This window comes from Condylura cristata, unplaced genomic scaffold (genome assembly GCF_000260355.1).
Source record: "Condylura cristata isolate star-nosed mole 26May11 unplaced genomic scaffold, ConCri1.0 scaffold00003, whole genome shotgun sequence".
NCBI classification, from domain to species: Eukaryota; Metazoa; Chordata; class Mammalia; order Eulipotyphla; family Talpidae; genus Condylura; species Condylura cristata.
The window spans coordinates 42,702,272-42,724,836 of NW_004567104.1; the positions used below are offsets into that span (position 1 = coordinate 42,702,272).

Here is a 22,565-nt window from a genome sequence, read left to right on the forward strand (position 1 = left end):
GGAGTAAGTGGGGATGTGGATGGGTACCTCCTGTGGCTTTGTTTGGTGTGCCTGAGCTCAACCATCCTGTAAGGAAGGAAATAAGAGAGCTGAAAAGAGGGTTGGGTTGGGGAGTACTGGGTTAGGGATTTAATTGGTAACATTAGACTTCAATTTTCCCAGACAGTGGTTCCATAAATCAGTTATTTTAAAATCAATGACCAGAATATCCATTAAGAATCATGCAAAACTGCTACTCAGAAACTGCTGCTTTGCCCTTTGGGTTAGTCTGGTTCTTTGGAATGGACATGTAGGAGCTGATAACCCTGATAGGAGTAAGCCTGTGTTGATCTGTCTCTTGCCTCTCAGTGTCAGGGTTCCAATACATCTTTACACCTCTACAAGTCCACCTTGTTTGTTATAGAAGATGAATCTATAGAATTGGGAATGAATACAGGATATACCAGTGAGTGCAAATACATAGCTCTTCCAAGCATAAGTATGTTATGGGTGCAAGCATGAATGGACATACATGACAGAACTTTCTTCATGGCTTTAGATTTTGGCAGCGAGAGTCAGCTTCTCCTCGCCTACTGTCATATATGTTCATTTTTTAAAGATTATTTTATTTTATTTATGCATATAAGGTCTGGCGTGTAAGCCAGAGGTGCAGAAGGTGAGAGGATTCACCAGAGACAGAATGGGGAGCAGAACAAGTGGATCTACTGAAATACACCGCTGAGGGGAGCAGTGGGTGAAATAGGAGAGGTCTGCTGCGCCCTGTCACATATATTCTTATATAACTTAGCATGTGTCTACTTTTTACCTAGCCCCTCTCTAGTTATATGCTCTTGTGCTTCCTTGGATTCATTTATACATGCATAACATTAAGTACTCAAAATAATACAATACTTGTATATTTAAGTGAGCTCCTTAGTATTTAAAATAGAATATTGAACTTTTTCACTGAGAATTTCCACATTTGCAGAAACTAATGTTATTTTTTTTTAAACTTCGGTTTCTTTAAATAGATTGTAATTGAGCAAATTAGACTACATACTGTAAAATGTTACACTTTCTCCAACAGTGAGATTTGAACTACCTAACCCCCTAAATTCTAAACAAAAAGCATTACACATTTATTTTTCAGGTTCTAAGTCTATTCAGAACTTGCTAATATGATCTAGAAGTTAGGGCAGAAAGGCTTTCTTATGTCAGTAGTGTTCCAGAGACTTGGTTGGAAATAAGTTTAGAACCCTAAATATCTCTTATCCCTGGGAATTAGATAATTCCTAGCATAAGATCATTGTTCTACTTAGTGTTAAAATGGATTGGGAAGATTAATTTAATGAACCTTCATTTAAGAAATGTTGCTCAGTGACATAAATTCATATGAATGTGATTTAACTACAAGGTTGTTTTGATAGTCTTTTTATTTTTTAAATCTGTATGTGAAAAATTTTAAACATACAAAATCAAAAGATAATGAACCCATATATGATATTACACAATTTCAACAGCTAACATTTTGTCTGTCATGTTTCCTACATAGCTCTTTCCTTTGTTTCTTTGCCCAATAGTATAATAAAGGAAATTTCAAACATCATGTCAATTCACCTGTTAATATTTCTTCATTTATTTCTAAATTATAAGATCTTTTCTTTAATATGATTATGTCAGTATCTTATCAATGAAATAAATAATAGTTCCTTAAGAACATTTACTATTCTTCCATATTCATATTTCCTTGATTGCTCAAGCAGATATTGCACTGGACTGTTTATGTCCTTCAGTTTTTTTTCTATATTAATTTTATATTTTTCTTTATATGTTTTCACAAGTTATAAAGGGAACTTAAAAGTAAAAATTATTATCAAAATTAGGCCCTCCCTGGTGGTGCAGTGGGTTAAAGCACAGCACTAAGAAGCTAAAGCCACTTCCTTATGAGTTCGATTCCCGCCTGCGCTGGACGTGACCACATGGCGTGGCAGACCTCTCCTGACCGCCCACAATGCACTTCGTCGATCACCCTGTTTTGCTCCCCACTCTGTGTCTGGTGAAGCCTCTAGTCACCCCTCAGCCTCTGGCCTGTACCCCAGTTCTGTATGCACAAATAAATAAATCTTTTAAAAAAAAGTTATTATCAAAATTAATGTTTTAGAAGTTTTCTCTCTATATCGTTAATTGCATATTCTTTGTTTTCAGTCCCATATATGTTTATTGCTAGAACATTAAAAACTAGGAAAGTGGGATGGGGGAAGTTTTCCCTTTGAGTTTCAATAACAGGGATACATTGACTTTATTTTTTCAAGAGCAGACACCAAATTCAGAAATTTAACCCCCATCCTATTTGAGTTAAAATAAGTCTGTGTTAGGTCACATTTAAAAATTTTTATAGTTTGATCTTATCAAAATACCACTAGTTATTAATAAAGATTTCCAAATAATGATACCTTTGTTTCTGGGATTTTATTTCTTCTATCTTTCAGATTTTGGTTTTATTTTTTAGTTTGCTTAATTTAAATTAAGACAATGTTCTTACCAGATAGGCATTTGTGTCTTCTCTACTGTTAGCAACATATTTTAATGGCTTATCCATTTTATAGTATTTAAACTGAAATCAATCTACCATCAAAAGTGTTTTTTAGTAAAATCACTGAATCCTATATTTGCATCCTTTTTTAACATCCTTTTTTAAAATACGTTATTTTTCTATTCTGTGAGGTTGGTGCATTATTTTCTTTCAACATGGATATGAGGACAGAAAGAAATTCTATTGCCACTATAATTTTAACACTACTGTGCTTGATATAAATTGTGCAGTGCTGCTAAAATGCCTCAAAATTTTATCGTTTCTTTTTATAAACTCTCAATCTTGTGATATCTTTCCTTTCTTAGGATACGAACGAGTCTGCCAAGCAAGAAGATATTTTGGAATCTACAACAGATGCTGCGGAATGGAGTCTAGAAGTGGAACGTGTACTACCACAACTGAAAGTCACGATTAGGACTGACAATAAGGTACAGAAGAAAAAGTGAGCACCTTTCTTCAGATAACTTTTATAGGACAGTTTTAGGGCCAGGAGTACCCTGATGATAGAAATGATTTAAAAGGGTAGTATAAAGCAGTATCTTTCATTCTGTCTTGAGAGAAGTTTAATATATTGTTGTTGAATGAGTAATGTAATGTAGTGCTAAAAGCAAGGAAGAGATCTTTAAAATGATTTGAAACATACTATGCTTCCCTGGGATTGAAAGGTATCTTCTTATTTCATTCTGATATATTTTCTTGGAAATCATTTTGGTTAAATGAATAGTGAATGAATAAATGAAAATTCCATTATGAATACCAACTGATAAAAATTAGAAAATGTGGCTCTCCTCGTGGTGCAATGGGTTAAAGCACCACACTATGAAGCTCTCAGAAGCCACTGCAGCACGAGCTTGACCCCCAGCCAGGGAGTTGACCCACATGGCATGACAGACCTCTCCTGAGTCGCCCACTGCTCCCCTCAGCGATGTATCTCAGTCACTCTGCCTTTTCTACTCCCCACTGTATGGTGAGTCCTCTCACCGCCCCCTACCCCGACACACACACCTCTGGCCTGTACCCCAGTTCATAAATAAATAAATCTTTTTAAAAAATTAGAAAATGGCCCTCCCTGGTGGCGCAGCAGGTTAAAGCACAGCACTTAGAAGCTTAAGACACTTCCGCATGAGTTCAATCCCCGCCTGCCCCAGAGGAGATCCCCATGGCGTGGCAGACCTCTCCTGTCTCACCCACTGCTCCCCTCAGCAGTGTACTTCGTCGATCTACCTGTTCTGCACCCCTCTGTCTCTGGTGAATCCTCTCACCCTCTGCATCTCTGGCCTGTACCCCAGTTCTGTATGAATAAATAAATTAATCTTTAAAAAAAAATTAGAAAATGATTTGAACTTTGGTGAATAGCAAAAGAGAAGACATCTTTGAAGTTGTCTTATATAATCTATTTCATATGTATGGTTAAAAGTGAAAGCTAAGAAAATAAATAAGAAATCACATGAATAAGATTTGGTGATTATACCAGATGAACTAGCCCATTCAATCAAGTTTCTACTTCCTTTCAACCTATAATTTAGAAGTAAAAAATTTAGAGCAAACTAATAGGTGGCTGGACAATACTGTTCTCATTGGTTCTATAAAAATATCTATAAGAAGGGGGTTGAGAGGTATTGAGAGAAAGAAAACTAACAGATTTTTATTCTTGGAAACTTGAGACAAAGCCCAATAATAATAGAGCTCTAAGAAAGCATGTTACTTTGAAAATATGGTCATGTATCTGCCACCAAAGGAGACATCCCACAAACACTATTTTCAGAATGCCTTGAAAGCTAGTTCATTCTTAAAATGTCTGAATTTGGGATGTAGAGCTGTATCCTAGAGAAGGTAAGAAGTAACCTACACTCCTAGGGTAGTTCTAGAATAGAAAAAAACAATAGCAGTCCACTGGGCTGGACAGCTGTGGACCAAACTAGACAAATCCTCTAGCCTTTTTACCATATATTTGCTCAGTCTTTATGAAGCTGTTATTTAACTACATTGAAGGCAGTTAAATAATCTCCATTTATCTCTCATGTGAATTATATTAAGAATTTCTACACTGACTACATAGCTGACAGAAGTTATAATTTGCAAAAATTTATTTATTTTTAAGATTTATTTATGCATACAGAACTGGGGTACAGGCTAGATGTATAGGGGTGGTGAGAGGACTCACTAGAGACAGACTAGTGAGCAGAACAGGCAGATTGATGAAGTACACTGCTGAGGGGAGCAATGGGGTGAGACAGGAGAGTTCTGTTTCACCATGTGGGTCACCTCCCTGGCCAGGGATCGAATTTGTGCTGAAGCATTTGCAGCTAGATTCCTAGTGCTGTGCTTTAACTCATTGCCCCACCATGGAGGGCCACAAAAAAATTATTTTTTAATAAAATATAAGTTCAGATTCTTTAGTTTTATTAGAAAAAATATATTCATAAAATTAAAAACCACTGTTGCAGCCCTCCCTGGTGGCGCAGCAGGTTAAAGCACAGCACTGAGAATCTGAAGCCGCTTCCGCATGAGTTCGATTCCCGCCTACCCCGGAGGTGACCACATGGTGTGGCAGACCTCTCCTGACCCTCCCGCTGCTCCCCTCAGCAGTGTACTTCCTCGATCTGCCCATTCTGTTCCCCACTCTGTCTCTGGTAAAGCCTCTCACCGCCCCTGAGCCTCTGGCCGATAATGTGGCTCTCCTCGTGGTGCAATGGGTTAAAGCACCACACTATGAAGCTCTCAGAAGCCACTGCAGCACGAGCTTGACCCCCAGCCAGGGAGTTGACCCACATGGCATGACAGACCTCTCCTGAGTCGCCCACTGCTCCCCTCAGCGATGTATCTCAGTCACTCTGCCTTTTCTACTCCCCACTGTATGGTGAGTCCTCTCACCGCCCCCTACCCCGACACACACACCTCTGGCCTGTACCCCAGTTCATAAATAAATAAATCTTTTTAAAAAATTAGAAAATGGCCCTCCCTGGTGGCGCAGCAGGTTAAAGCACAGCACTTAGAAGCTTAAGACACTTCCGCATGAGTTCAATCCCCGCCTGCCCCAGAGGAGATCCACATGGCGTGGCAGACCTCTCCTGTCTCACCCACTGCTCCCCTCAGCAGTGTACTTCGTCGATCTGCCCATTCTGTTCCCCACTCTGTCTCTGGTAAAGCCTCTCACCACCCCTGAGCCTCTGGCCTGTACCCCAGTTCTGTATGCACAAATAAATAAATCTTTAAAAAAAAAAAAAAAACACTGTTGCTATGATTCTAGTTGGTATAACATGTTTTAGTAATTGTGTAGTTGCAAACTGAAGTACAACTTAAATCTCAAAAGGAAACAAGTTTAATTTGTTTACTTTAAAGCTTAGTAAATTCATAAAATCAAATACTTCATTTAGAACTTGATGGGATCACATGAGTTAAGCATAGTCATTGATTTCAACAAAATAGAAGTAACCAAGGAAAGAATTTGAATATAGCTGCTAACATGTACAGTATTTCAAAAGTAAGTGCAGGGCAAATTCTATTACAAACCTTTATTGCAATAATCAAAATCCTAGGTGCTTAGAGAATCAGTGTTCTCCTGATTTGGAGAACAATTAACAAGTTTAAAGTTGACTCTTATGCTTTTACCATACATTATCAACTTGAATCTTATGAGAATATACTGTGTTAATTAACTATACACTTACTTTTTGTAGGCAGTATTCCAAAATAACAAATTCTTTTTGTTCAGTGTTTTATATATATATATATATATGTATATATATATGTATCATTTTAAATTTAAATCTTTATGGTATAACATTAACCTTAACCTAAGGTCACTTTTAATTGCTTTTTTAGAATTCAGTGGATCCTTTCGTCATTGTATATAATATTTCATAAACTCTTCTTTCTTTTAACTATTTAGAATGTTGTAAATTCAAATGCAATTTTATTCAGCTCACTTAAGAAAAATAAAATAATACATTATTTTGAGAAAATAAGGGGCAAATGAAGGAGAAATTATTATAATGTCTCAGGAAAAAAAGTTTTCTCATGGGTTCATTCCTCCTCCAAAAAAAGAGGTTAACTCCAGTTTCATGGTACCACCCATCCTATCTTAATTCCTGGCTGTCAAAATCAAAACCTCTTTTTTCTTTTTGGCCAAAATAACAACCAAAACAATAATAATGCGTGCTATTTATGACAACAGAGATTTCATCTTTGTGTTTGAGGGGGAAAAACTATTTTTGGATCAGTGTGTTTTACTGATCATACTTAGACTTATTTTTTAAGTAGCATACAGATGCAACAATAAGTAATAAAAACACATTATTTAGAACTTTAAAAATTCTTTTAAAGAATTTTTTTTTAGTAGTAAATAAATTCCACATTTGTTTTGCATTGGATCATATTGTTGGTTTACTTTTTTTCTTATGATTTCATTTTATCTACATATGCTTCCTAATAAGTATTACAAAAAGGGTAAATTTTATGTTCTCTGACATATCATAAAATGTATGCTTTGAGGAGTAGCTGTCCTATGCCAATGGTTAATTTTATGTAGTTTCCATAATGTTGTAATCTGGTTTCTTATTGATGGCTAGCTTATCCTTGTTTCTGGTGCTATTTACTGTTGCCAGTTCTCAAAAGAATGAGGACAAATTTTAATATTAACAAATTACAATTGAGAAAATAAATATGTTGCCAAAAATACAAATAAAATGTTCCACAACTGAAGATAAAGGATTTTTGTCATATGCTGGCTTGAATGGACAATGTTCATAGTTTCTTTTCAGAGCTGGCTGTAGAGTTTGTTCCTGGTGATTACTTCTAGAATAGGTATAGCTAAAGGCCAATTCAGAGATTCCCCAGCTTGGAATAATGTTTCTGAAGACAGTTCAGAAATTTTTCCCAGAACGTGCATAAATTGACCCAAATTCTACATTACTCCACGCTGACTGATGCCTCAGTAAGATCGAGTGCCTGAGGCTCAAGAGTCAGTTCCTCAGGGCAGTCTGCTGGATGCCTGCATGAGAATGGACAAAATCACCTGTATGTGTTGTTACTTTTTGTTCTTTCCCTCCTTATTTTTTTTTTCTCTTTATTTCTCTTACCCTGTCTTCTTCTCTGTGTTTTTTTTTTCTTTTTTATTGTTCTTTATCCCAAGTGTTACTTAGCTACCCTGGTAGAATTTGAAACTAAGAGCAAGCATCTATGATTATACTCACACTGGAAAAATCTATAACTAGTCGAGAATTATCCTAATTGCTGAGTTGTTTTTTTTTTAAGTAATTTTTGTCTTTAATTATAAAAAGAATATGGAAGCAATATTTTAGGGGTGGAGCAGACAGTATGATGTTGGACCAATGTTTCAGAAGCTTTGTTGTAGCCACAAAGACCCAGAGCATCTGGACCTCTCACACACCTTCTTTTGGCCCCCAGAATTCATATTTACACCTGTGTGACTCAGGACAAGTTACTGTACCTCTCTTTTCTTTTTCCTCTTTTAATTTGTTGGAAAAAACTGAGAGCAGTGTCTGACATCTAGCTCATATCTAATAAATGTTCACTGTTACAGTATTATCACTGTTACAATATTATTGTAGTATTATTGTGTTCTGTCATAGCTCCCTTATGCTGGGTGCCTATATGAGCATTCAGGAAGATTTTACAAAATTTTTGGACTAATGCTTCCATCCTCTAAAGAGAATGTTTATAGACATCAGCCTTGTATCTTTACATGGATATACAATCAAATTCATATATGTATCACTTCAATAGATCTTTCCAGTTTTTTCCTTAATAAAAGTATGTATAGACACACACACACATGTATATATACACACATACACATATACAGAAACATATATAAGATAAAATAGTAAAACTAGAATTTACAAAATGTTTATTGTGTGCCAAATACTGTTCTTTGAAATTTACATATATTAACTCATTGAATTCTTTCTGCCACCCTATGACATGTAGGTAAAAGATAGCTACATATATCTTTTACCTAGGTAAAAGATAGCTACATATATCTTTTACCTACATGTTTCTGAAAATCAGAGAAATTAAGTAATATGCCTTTGCCTAGGGTGACAGGATATATTTGAATTTATAAACTAGCCTCTTACCTATTTGATTAGTGACAATGTAGCGTATAGGTTAAAAGCACACATTTTAAATCCAGGTTGCTTGAATACAAACCCCAATTCTGACATTCATTAATAGTTGGACCTTCTGTTTACTGTGTCTGTTTTGTTACCTGTACATTGGAGTTCATCATAAACCTATCTCAAAGAGCTTATAAAAAGGAATATATGAATTAACATACCTAAACCAGCTGGAAAGGCACCAGAAGAATCACTTCAAAATGTGGAGCACTGTTTCTGAGTGCTTTTTATGTGTATAGTCTATGTTGTACCTTCACTGAAGTCCTTTTTAACATAACCTTAGAACAGGGACCATTCTATACATCCTTAAAAATTATAAACCAGGCCCTCCCTGGTGGCACAGCAGGTTAAAGCAATGCACTGAGAAGCTAACGCCACTTCCACATGAGTTCGATTCCTGCCTGCCCCGGAGGTGACCACATAGCGTGGCAGACCTCTCCTGACCCACCCACTGCTCCCCTCAGCAGTGTACTTCGTCGATCTGCCTGTTCTGCTCCCCATTTTGTCTCTGGTGAAGCCTCTCACCGTCCCTGAGCCTCTGGCCTGTACCCCAGTTCTGTATGTACAAATAAATAAGTCTTTTAAAAAAAATTATAAACCAAAGCTTTAGATGGTTGACTGATGGTCAACCTTACAACAGGGACCATTCTATATATCCTTAAAAATTATAAACCATAGCTTTAAATGGTTGGCTCTATTGGCCAGCTAATTGACAAGTGGCAGAGATGGATTGACCAAGCTCAGTAGGTTGGTCAAACTTCCTCAGACCAGGAAGTTTAGCATATGAGTGAAGAAATGTCAGAGCAAAATCATGTAAAGACTGTTGGTTAGAATGTGGATAAGCATACAAAGCTTAAGATATGAGAGCACAGAAATGGATGCTGCCAATGAATCATTTTACAGTTGTTGAAGGTTGAAAAGGTAAAACACAGAGGGCCCTCCCTGGTGGCGCAGCGGGTTAAAGCACTGCACTAAGAAACTAAAGCCACTTCTGCATGAGTTCGATTCCCGCCTGCCCCAGAGGCGACCACATGGCGAGGCAGACCTCTCCTGACCCGCCCGCTGCTCCCCTCAGCAGTATACCTCGTCGATCTGCCTGTTCTGCTTCCCGCTCTGTCTGGTGAAGCCTCTCACCCTCCACATCTCTGGCCTGTACCCCAGTTCTGTACGAATAAATATAATAAATCTTAAGGAAAAAAAAAAAAAGGTAAAACACAGAAAGTAAAAATGAAGGTTAAATAGAAAATTATATACATAGAAATCCTGTATAATTAATCATTGCTTCAAGAGTGTACTCTCTGACCACGTATAGGTTGTAACTGCTGTTACCTCTTTTAACTAGGCGAGGGGCTCTTTTCCAGGTTACACGTGACAGTTGTTGAAGGCCAATATTTCGCTATATGTTTGAATTATTTTTAATTCTGTAATAGCAAAGTATTCTAATTTTTAATGCACCACTTGATTGGTGCTGCAGATTGAGTAATAAAAGTAGTTGAAGTTGGGCTATCAAAGAATTCTACTTGTCTTGTATTTGGAGGGGAATAGAAAATGTGCATATTCACACAGATTTCACTGTCTAGATTTTTATTAATTTTGAGTTGCTAAATAAATACTTAATGCTGTTTCTTAAGGAAAATTATTCTATCCTCTTGAGTTTTCTTTTTGCTGTGAAAAGGTAAGCCTTTAGTTGACTTTGTAGAAATGAGCAGACTACATAAATGGAACAACAAAGGTTATAGATTTGCTCTGTTATTGGAAAGTAGAACATTCTCAGTTGGTATGGTTTTGTGGGTTGTTTTTTGAACCCAGCGATACTTCCACCACTAATTTACATGGAAAATTTGTTAGCATTCCTAAACCCCTAAACAGCCTACCAACTAGGAACATTCTACTTGCAGAGCTTGCTTTAGCAAAGGAGTCAACTGCCAGCCATCACTTGCATTTGGCAGAAATCCAATGACAGGCAGGAGAATTAAAAAATTCATAGTAGCAAAAAAGGAAAAAACTGTAAATATGTTCATATATGACTGGAGGTGTGGATCAGGCTAACTAGAATTAGGGCCTCCTGTATGATTGGGTGGGGGAGGATATTTGGTTTTGTCTGGTTAATCCTGCATGGGAAGCAATTATGGACAAAAATTGGGAAAGCTCGCAGTTATTATATCCTGACCACTTTGGCTAATTGTGTATTGTGTATTGACTTTCTGGGCTGGTTGCTACAGATTATGGGATGGAGTCTTATTTTGTATAATGATCTGGCTTTGGACTGTTTGCATATTCAGTCTCTCAGCTTCATTCATTGAACTAAATGAAATTTGCTTCTTAAAATGATCAATCTTATTAGTCTATAAGAGAGCGATTTTTTTTAAGTCAAAGGTTTTTACCACAATAGAAACCAAGAAAACAATAATATTTATTCCTGTTTTCCAGAAATAAAGCAGAACAAAAAAATGTATAATCAGTTTTCTACTAAACCTTACACCCTTTCTTCAATTATACAGTACTTATTCCTAAAAGATTGTACATTATAATGATTTAATATTAGGTATTTAATGCAGTGAACAAATGTTCTATCATGCTTTAATGCCCTGTGGATATTATAATTAAAATTTTGATTAATGACTTAAATAGATTATTTTCCAAATTATAATTAAATGTTTCCTGCTTTGTTGTTTTAGAAGATAGTTGGCTAGGTACCCTTTCATTCCACCAAATGTCTTTAGTCATTATGTAAATCTTCAGGTTCATTACAAGGAATTTAGATAAAGAGTTTTTTTTAAGGCTTTGGCAATACTACAGCATGTGTTTCTAATTATTTCAAGCGTTTGATTCACAGAACTGCTTTTTTATATCTTCGCCTGTTCTGCAGTGTCTGACTTTCTCAGGGTGCAGTTTCAAAAAGAACCTTAAACTTTAAATTTCAGCTCCATGCAATTGGATTTTGTTTTAACGTAAATAAGCCATACAGGTATTGCCTTGGGTACTTCATAGCAGGAAACCTTTCCAGAAGAGTCATTGTGCTAAGGATGGAATCATCGCAATAGTCTTGAGCCCTTGGGCTCCCTAGTCACTGTGAAAGCTAAAACCTTAGAGGGAGGAGAGAGGCCTTCATTAATCAGCAGGTGGAATTCCATTTAAATGAACCTGGAGGGGGACCGCAAAATTGCTATATTAGATCTAAGTCTCTTCAAATTGGAAGCCAAATCCTGCAGTCATGTACAACGGTAGGCCTTTTCCTTTTTACTATTGTAGATAAATCTATCTGGAAGCAATAGAGTATTTTTATCTTTCCAAAACAGTGGAGGAAGTAACTTGCTTTGACCTTCTGCCATCACTGTGTTTGAATGAGTATAAAAGTGTGTTGATAAAATTTAGCTTTCTAAATATTTCTGACCTGTTGGGATTTATAAGTTGTTATAGTTTGGGAATAAAATGCATTTCTTAAGACTTGTACTCCAGTTGTTGGCTAGGCTATATTGTTAGAATTCTTATATCCTTGAGCAAAAGGGGTAATGTATTCTAGCATACATGAATGGGCTAGCATACATGAATATATATTACGTATTAGTCATTAAAATGGGATTCTGCCTGTTATTTGAATAATGAAGTAACTATATTTATAATTCTTGTAGATTTCCGGTAGACAGATCTTTTTGAGAAATATTCACATAAATCAAAGAAAAATGAGACACCAATTTTTCTAAAAAAGCAGCTTTTACAATTACCAGTAACAAATGTAAATACAGGTGGCAATAAGTTGGTCTCCATGAGGCTCCATGCCGGAGTAATAGCTCCAATTACTGTCACAAATGTTTGTAATTGTATCTATTGCTGCCAGACAATAAATGCTTTTTAATATAGTAAGGCCGTAAATGTACATGCTGCTGTTGTTTAAACAAAATAAAATTTTCAGTAAATTTATCCTTGAAACACCTGCTATAATCAAGAAGAGGTGAATGCTATCAAAATAAACTGCCTGAATTAACTAGACACACATACATTTTTAGAGCAGCCTGCGTGATTACTCAACTGCCAAGTTGTCTCAGAGAATGAGGGGAAATATTCACTGATGGACTCTTACAGGCAAGCTTTCTTTAAAGGAGACCACACAAACAGAATTTGCTCACGATTTTTGTAGTATTTCTAAAGCATAGTATTTCTTTGTGGACTTAAAATTATATTTGCAAGAACCACTGGCTTTTTTCTTCTTTGTAGCTAGTGGGTGAGGGGCTGATACTAAGGTTGTGAAAAAGAATACTGTGCTTAAAATTATTCTTGTAAAAAAAATAATTTTAAAAGGTGGAGAAAATTCCAGCTATCCTTAAGCAGCTGGAAAAGATTTTTAGCTGCTTCTGTCACAGTCTTGTTGAACGTTGAGGATAGTCTGTGTTTAAAGATAGTTGATGATGCCTTCCTAGCTATGTACCCTGACTGTGATAAATGTTTTTAACTGGATCAGGTAAAGGTTTCATTTATCACAAGTTGAAATAGGAATGCAAGTTTTTTTGCTTTAAAGATTGCCATCAGTTCCAACTAAAGAGCATCAATAGAAGTGGCAGATTTTAAGGAAATAACCTATAAAGACTGCATGTTATGTAAATACTGCAGAGAGAAGTTAGTTATGCCGCATTGTATATACACCTTGAATAGATACTTGTGATTGAGAGCAGTGAATTAATTCTTATTGATTATAATTAAAATTTCTAGACTGCCTAAATATTTTATTACTACAAAGCATGATTTAATGTTTCCTTTAAATTACTTAGTATAAAATATGAACTGAGGCAGAAACCATTTGTCATGTGGCCTGCCCTATGAAATGTACATTTTACTGGCTTGAATCATTTTTCCAATGAACCATTTTAGAGTAGTACTCAGAACCACTGTGTTTTTATAAATTTATCAATATTTAGATAAAAATTTACCTCAAGTCTATTCCATCATATTTAATTCTGTTACTTTATGCTAAGGTAACGGTTCATGTTTCTTGGTTCTTCATGTGTAGGTGATTTATTTTAGCATCAGTACGGATCAAGTTTTGATTAACTCTTGAAGTTGAGAGAAGCTGTCAACATCATCTCTTCCAACTCCACCCACCATGTTTACTCAGCATGCTGTCCAGTAATTACTTTCTGATTTGCATGAGTGATCCTGTGTTCTTAGAAGAGCCCTGATTTACTTCCTATCTATTTTGTCAGATCTCTGTGGATTTGCAGCTCCTTCTCAAGTCTAGAAACATTTTCTCAGATTTGTGTAGCCATATAAAGGGGATGTGGATGAAGTAAATGTGAATAAGTCTGAGTCAACATAGGAAAACACTTTACTAACAGGCAATCAGTAAAGATAATCTCTGAGTACATGTTAGAAATGTACTTATTTAAGTAGTAAGGTATTTAGAGATATGCATCTCCAGTTTCAGTTCAATTATAGGAAGGTGTGAGAATACCAGATAGTTATGATAGCCTTGCTTACCCTCTTTGCACCTTGTCTTAGTCTTCTCGGTAAGAGTCTAGAAAGCAGTAACTTCCCAGAGGATGCACCTGTGTCCAGCAGTCACAAGCATTCCTGCCCACTCTTACCACCAGATCCACACATATACAACACTACCAGACATACATACTCAACTCTTATTAAGTCATATTTAATTCTTTGAACACTCAAAAAAATAAAATGTACTTTCACAGACATAGATGTGTACCATAGGATGCTTGAAGCTGCTGGCAATGAAAGAAAAATGTCACATTTTAAAATTCAGGAAAGCCACATTTTGTAATTATCCTACAACTCAATTAATGTAATCTCATGAAAAAGTTCCTTAATTTAATGGACACTCTCACTCTTTTCCTTCACACACACACTCTCACATGCTTACAGACATAAATACATGCACAGATGTGAGGAGTGATAAAGTGGAGAATTTAACAATTAGAATAAGAATAGATTGCAGAATTGCTTGTAAAAAGTGGCAAAATAGAGTACATATAATTTTCTTAGGAAAGAGAATATTCTCAGCAGAGAAGGAAACAATACTGCTCATGTTCTTGAGGAAGAATGATAAAATATAGACTTATCCCAGAAATATTTACTACAGTGAACTCAGGCACATGCAAGCTGTCTTCCCTTTGTCTTCACTTAACCTGATTTCTTGCCATTAGAATTCTACCATTGACCTATTGCCCACAGATAGGGCATTAAACATGCCACAGAAAATCAATGAAATCTTGAGACCTTATTTCTTTTGGACCTCAACTCACGCTTGGCCCTACAGCTCTACCATTGAAGCTATAGTTACAATTTTAAATAAGTCTCTTTCCCTGTGGTTGAAACAAGTGAACTGTCCAAATTGCCTTATAAGCAAGAAACACACTTGCTAGCCACAGAAAGTGTAGCCTGCAGAAAACTCCCAGATATCTGTTCCTTCAGTGCTAGAGAGCTACTAACCCAAAGTCACCCCTTCCTAAGCAGACCATGTCTGGATGTATGTGAGTTGTTTCCATTTGGGACTATGGTAAATAACACTGCTTTGAAAATTCTTGTACATGTATTTTGGTAAGCAGAGGTACATATTTCTCCTGGAATTGCTAGGTTTCTGTATATGTATGTGCTCACCTTTAGCAAACCTGCCAAATAGGTTTTGAAATGGCTATACAAATGTATAATCCCTATAGCAGTTATGAAAGTTCTAATTGTTCCATGTCTTTATCAACTTTCAGTATTGTTTCATTCATCATAGTAAATGTGTTGTATTGCCTACTTGTCATTTTAGTTTGTATTTTCCCTGATTCCCATTTTATATCCTGTGAAATTGAACTTCTTTGCATGTGGCACCCTCTTTTGTCTTTTTTTTTTTTATGTTTTGACTTACAGATGTTCTTTATGTTTTGATATGAGTCCTCTGTCAGGTATATATTTTGCAAATATCTATAGCTTCCCTCTTCACTCTGGTATGTATTATGATAAACAGTGCCTTAATTTCAATATACTCAAAATGATCTGTTTGGGTGTGGGCAAGTAAGGTTGATACATTTTATTTAAGAAATCTTTGCTTAACCCAATGTATGAAGATATTCTTTTTCTTGAAACTCTATTTTTCCTTTTACATGGATATCTGTAATCTGTCTAGCATTGGGTCCTGCGTATGGTGTGAGGGAGAACTTAAGATTTATTTGGTCTTCATATGTCTGTGCAACTACCTCAGTGTATTAAAAATATTATTCTCTTACTCTCTCACCAGTGTACCAATTTGTCATAAATCAAGTGAGTATGTTTTGTGGGTCTGAATCTGGCCATTCTTTTTTGATACAATGGAAAATGGTACCTTTCAGATTGTATTTTCTGTTGCTCTGTTTGCATATAAAAATTTGATTTCTCTGTGTCTGTCTCTCTCTCTTACTCTTTCTCTGTTTTTCTCACTGTGTGTGTGTCCTTCTCTCTCGCACTGTGTTTATACATACATCTCCAACAAACTTGCTAAACTTGCTTATTCATCCTAAGAATAGGCCTGTAGATTTTTATGCACTTTTATTACATACAACAATACCATAGGAAATGACATTCATTTCATTTCTTTATTTACACATCTTCTTCCTTTTATTTCTTTTATTTTGCCTGATATATTGGTTAAGAACTCTAGTCTTTTATTGGATGTATGTTGGGGAAAAACTTTCAAAATTTCAATTTTACATAAAGTATAAAGCTAACTATGACTTTTATCAATGTCCTTGGTAAATTAAGGAATTTCATTTTTTCCTGTTTTGCTAAGATTTATTATGAATGGATATTAAATTTTTTCAAAAATTCTTCCCTTCATCTATTGAGTTGTAGTCATATGATTTATGTTTTTGTTTCCATTGGTTTACAACACTGTATAGGTTCCACATTCACCACCAAATGTCCATTCACCTCCAACAACCATTCTGCTCCTCTACCCATTCTTTTCCCCTCCTTCCCTCTGGTAACCACCATTCTGTTATCTGATGGTTTGTTTTTGTTTTCTTTATATTCTAAACGTGAGTGAAGTCATGGAGTCTTTGTATTTCTCCTCCTGATTTATTTCACTCTGGAGTGAAAGTAGCGTGGATGGAGGAGTCTACGCTAGGGTAGCTAGGTTGCAGGTAGTGGTAACTGCAGCAGGTGCTGTGGGGCCTGGCAGCTGGGTGACTGGCTATAGTGCTTCTCAAGACTGTGGAGGGGGCATGTCCTGGACTGCTGCAGATGTGGTGTGGCGCTGCCAACCGCTGATGAGCTCATAAAGCAAGACCGTGGCGCTGGACAAGGCTGCTTGTGAGCGTGGCTCTGGGTGAGAATGCAAGCGCCACGTGAGGCTGGGTGTAGGTAGGCTCCGGGGACACGGGGACATGGGCAATGTCGGCTCTCCTTTTTCCTCTGTTGTTATGGTGGATGATATTGACTGCTTTTTGAGTATGAAACTAACTTTGCAATTTAGAATAAATGCAACTTAATAAATTTGATATAATATATATGTGCTTAAATGCATACCTATTCCAGATTTAAGCTGCAAGCATTTTGTCAACTTATATTCCTATATTTACAAAAAAAAAAAAAAATTGCCTTGTGACCCTTTTTGTTTTTAGGTATATTTTTAAGTCAGGTTTTAGTGTAATGCTATGTAAGCCTCATAAAACAAATTGGTTGTTACTCTCCCTATTTCTTCTGTTCTCTGATATAAGATTATGGTTAACTTTTTCTTAAATGTTTGGTAAGCTCACTGATAAAATCATCTCGGTCTGGATATTTCTTTATGAGAAAGTTTTTAATTAGGTATATTCTAAAAATGTTTTAAATTCTTTTTTTCATTATACAATGAATACATAAACACACTCTTATAAAATTCAGAAGATACAGATAAAACTAAAATCTCCTTCTGTTAAGGGGAAGGATGTCCTAAAGGGACTCTGCAGTCTTATGGACTCCACCCCCTACTCCAGCTTTCTGGACCCTACCCCCTACTCCAGTGATTGGAAACTACAACTCCCAGCAGTAGCAGGGAGAGAACTGCGAGGACCCAAGGGCGAGGCTAGCAGGAATTCTGGGACATTTGGGGGGATAAATAGGGCACGATTGCATCTGGAGCTCTCTTGCTCAGGAAACGGCTCTCCTGATGGCATAACTCTCTGTGATCAGTCAGCCTAGCCTTAAGGTATTCCAGTTACTTTGTATCCCACTCTCTTTCCCTGGGTTGTTTCCTGTTCCTTTCCCCTTTTATAAATAAGCCCGTATTGACCCTTTTGTGTGAGTCTGCAGTGTAACTGAATTGTGAGCATGCAGGTGAGGCCCCACAGACAGGCTGCCCAGTCCACTCTGGGCTGCCCTGTAACACTTCAACTATTAACCCCTTCAACATATGTTATACTTTAGGGAAGTGATATGAGATAGTGGTCTTTGGGTTTTAGCCTCTACTTTTGCTTCATTGCCTGAGCTTGTGCAGTCTACTTAAAAGCAGCTATGTTTCAATTTCCTCAGCTTAGAATTTTTAATAGAATTATACGTGATGATGTAGCATAGTGTCTGACAGATGCTAAGCATTTCTTGAATGTTAACTTTGAAGCTGTTATTTTTAGGCTTAAAAAAATCATAGAATGAACATGATTAGTGGGGGACTGCTCAATAACCAAGGAAAGAGATAGAAAAAGTCTGCATGGTCAAAATAAGATGTACTGAAAAAGCATATGCATTTTATTTATAGGACAAGTTGTTCTTTGGTGTTAATGTACAGGTTTTAGAGATATTATTCTAAAAAGTTTGGTTATCTGGATTGTTTGTCCACAGCAAATTAGAGGCAACAAAACTTCTGTGTCTCTATGTTTTACGGAATAACTAAGCTCAGAAACATTTATTCAGTGTGCAAACTTAAATTAGTAGTTATCTGAGTTTCTTGAACTTCTTGAAATGGGGTGACACTGTAAGGAATTGAAAGAGGCAGGTTAGTGTGAGGGAAAATCTGTAAGTGATAAAAAGGACATTTCATTTCCTACTCATTTTGTATTTATGGTGTAAAAATCACACAACCACAATTTGTGTCCTAATCTGTGAAATGGAGATACGGGATTTCTTTCCCAGTGATCTTGAAGTTCCCTAGAGAAAAAGAATTCAGAGTTGAAACAAAGGCCTGTTGAGAAAAATGGAGTTTAGAATTAAATGGAGGGAGCCCCTAGAAGGCCTTATAAATATTTTTATATTCTTGGAAATAAAACTGAAAAACATGAACATTGCATTAGGATTCCATTGGTAGTTATTTACAGAGGAATCAAGGGAGAAGTAGTAAGAGCAGAGGAGAAGTTTGGGTTGATGAAGAAATGACACTTTTGTGATGGAAGCAGTTCAAACACATCAGAGCATTGAGAACTTTGCTCCTGCTCTTTCTTTGAGGGATGGATCAAAAGGTGTCAGTGGTATTCCACTCAGCTGTAAAACCAATGAAGTCTTATCACTTTCAGCAATATGGCTGGAATGGGAATGGCTAATGATAACCAATAATTTCAGTTATATGTAGAATATAGAGAAACAAGACAAAGGTTGGACAAAACCAAACCAGTAACAAACCTTAGAAATCTGACTGTGGAATTGAGGCTACCAGAGAAGGACAGAGTGAAGAGGGATACATAGCCGGGGGAAGGGGCATAGTGGACTGTGGTGGAGGACTGTGAGTACCTGGGGTGGTGGGCGTGGTGTGACATGCATCTAAGGAGGTGTGATCCTGTGTTCAGAGGAACACAGTGTCGCCAACCACTGTTACTTACGACAATTTAAAAAAAAAATGCCAATAGACCTTAGAGCCCAAGATTTAGTGCTGCTCTGGTTTAGACTTTTCCTGAGCCTCTCCTCCCCCAGCAACACATGCACAAAATGAAGCCTCCCAGAATACACAAAGGTGCCTTCCTCTGCTGTTTCCTATCAGTCATTTGGCACTCTGCCTTTCCACACATCAAGAAGCTCAGACTTGGGTGAAAAAAACTGAGAAATTTGACATTTTTCAAGTTGTAAATTATCGAGCCTTAAACAGAGACATAAGTCCCGTTTGCCATCCCTAGCTCATGTTTCAGTTTTTTTCACTTGTAATTTCAGAGAAGAGCTTTAAGCATTGTGTTGGAGATCAAGACACAAAAATAAAAAGTCTCTGCATTTGTAAAGAAAATAGTTCAGGTGTTGTTCTGTTGTAGCAAAACCCAAAGATGGATACAGTCTTGCCAGTCGCCTTAGCAGCTGCAACTAGATCTCATACAATTTAATTTTATGAAGTACTGTGAATCACCATCTGCAGATATGTCTTCACAATTTTCTAGTTTCTGAAAAAGGGAAATATATAATTTGGTGCTAAAGAATAGGAGTGGACATGGGAATTATGATTATAATACCTTTGCTGTCAATCTTAAGAATGACAGAAAGAATTCTACATGAGATTTTGTATGAGAGGATTTTGAAAAGGGAAAAGTCTAAAGAAGTAATATATAGTATCATTACTATTCTCATTTCCAGTGAGAGAGAAATATGCAAAATTAAGTGAAAACCTCAACTTTTAGAGAGGGGAAATGATATTTAGTAAATACACTTGAGAGCACTTTGAAATAGGTGTCTGATAAACTCCTGGTCTCATGTTTGATAAACCAAAGGGAATTAACCTTCGATGTTATTTGGAAGTTAATTTTACCACAAAAGAAAGGAGCATAAATTACATGGAAAATCACTGGATTGGGAGTGATTTTCATTTTCCAGACATGAAACACTGGAATAATCATTTAACCTATCTAATTTTTAGTTTTCTCCTATAAATAGGTGCATGTAGGCAGTTTTTCTATAACACAGTTGTCTGTATCACACATAACTCCAAATTGCAGTGGTTTACAATAATAGCACACATTTATCCTCATTTAAGATACCTGTCTGCCTTTCTGTGGCTCAGCTGTGGCTCTTCCCTGGCAGCATAATGAAAGAATAAGCCCTGTGTGGGGCATGCCCATTCTCACGGCTTAAAGAAAGTACACGAGAGCTAATGGATGCCTCTTAAAGCCTCGCCACAGTCCTGGCGGAGGGCCTGTCCACCGTTATTCTACTGGCCAAGGAGTCACTTAACTGAGGCCAGCATCTGACAAGCAGTCAGCAAATTGCAGAACCCTCTCCTGGGGAAAGATAGGGGGAAAAGCTAAGTTAATATCCACTTAGCTTTCCAAACCTTTGTGACTCTCAAGTAAGGAAAGGTATATTAAAATGTGTTGTAACTCAGTGATTTCTCTATTAATGTAAAGATTGCTGTCATGATTGAAGCATTTACTATATATTTTGGAGTTCAAGTTCTTAAATATCATTAAAGCTCATCACTTCTCCATTCTTACAAAGCTTTTCATTTTTTTAGTCATCTCAGTTGTAGTTTTTGAAAGGTATGCATTTTGCATTTTTGTAGTCATGTTTTTAAAATGTTGCAAGTATAATCATTTATACTTTCCAGTATCACTGTGTTAAACCCCTTTAAAGAACTTCTTGGGTATTCGGGTCTTTTGTTTTTTCTCCTGATGCTTCAGAAAAATTTGCAAGAATAAATAAAACATTTTAAAACACCAATATTCATGCTCCTGTCTTAGGTTACATATGCATAACACACAGATATTAATTATTTTAGTGTTGAAGCAAATAGTCTTTATTAATAACAGTTTTAAGATATGATTTATATACCATGTAATCCACTCTCTAGAAGTCTTCCATTCGGTGGTGCTGCTGCCCACAGCAGCTGTATGACCAGTCCCATAATCAAGTCAGGACGTTCCATGACCCCAAGGGGGATTCTGTATCTATTAGCAGGTCCCCACCCTCCCCAGACCCCGCCCTAGGTCATCCCCCCTCTCCTTTCTGTCTCTGTGGTCTCTCTGTTGTATTCACAGGTCTTAGCCTTTGGTGACTGGCTTCTTCCACTCAGCGCAGTGTTATTAAGATAGAGCAAAGCTCTCTTGTCCTTTGGTCGCCTCCTTGTGTTTAGCCATCATCCTTGCCCCTATTTGTTGTGTGGTATAATGCATTTCTTTCATTTCCCTCTGCTTCTAGAATTGGTGCCTTCAATCATGAGCAACTTGTTGAATCCAGAACAAATATTAATTTTTACCAAACTGTTATTAGTATGTATGTTTGGTGATTATCAAATATTTTTCTAAAACACAAATTAAACCTTTTCATATGTAGTGTTAATATATACAATAAGTAATTATGAAGTCCATACAATTAGTCCTAAATAAAGTCCAAAATAAGTCAAGCATTCATGAACTCACTATCCAATGTGAGCACACTACCCCATTATAACTCTTGTTTTCACCTGTGTTCTGCTACTGTCCATTCCCACCCATACATAACTGCTGTCCTCAAATATGTTTACCATCATTAGTTGCTTTTATAAAAAGTGTTTTTGTTTTCATATGCCAACAGTGTATCATTGAGTTTTGCTTGGTTTGAGCTTTTAACAATGGCATCATACTGCACTTTTTAAGATAGTGAAATGAACATTAAAAAAGCAGTCTTTTACTGCTAGGTATTTTTAGAGAGCTTGTTTCTGCTTTACTTTTACAAGGAACTCATACATTAAATTTATTTAAATCTTCAGTTATTTCCATTGTAATTTCTAGGGGTGAAATTGCTAGGTTAAAGGCTAAGAGCATGTTAAGTCTCTTTTAAATAACTGCACAACAGAAAATGTGTCCAATTCAAGGATTTTAAGGAAACAAACATTCAGATTTGCCTGGCAGATTATAAATTATTACTTTCTTTGCATATAATAGGCAAATAAGAATATACAAATGTCCCAGCGTCTTATCAAATTACAAATTCCCAAACCAAAGTTTTCAGTATTTTGG

The 22,565-nt window shown here is 36.5% G+C and overlaps 1 protein-coding gene across 1 annotated transcript in view; it reads left to right on the forward strand.

Moving 5' to 3' along the window:
- IFT57 (intraflagellar transport 57) overlaps window positions 1-22,565 on the forward strand; it is a 56,269-nt gene that overhangs the window by 23,886 nt on the left and 9,818 nt on the right. The window contains exon 6 of the mRNA XM_004675231.2: window positions 2,878-3,000. Coding sequence (XP_004675288.1) covers window positions 2,878-3,000 — 123 coding nt within the window. The remainder of the gene's footprint in view (window positions 1-2,877; window positions 3,001-22,565) is intronic.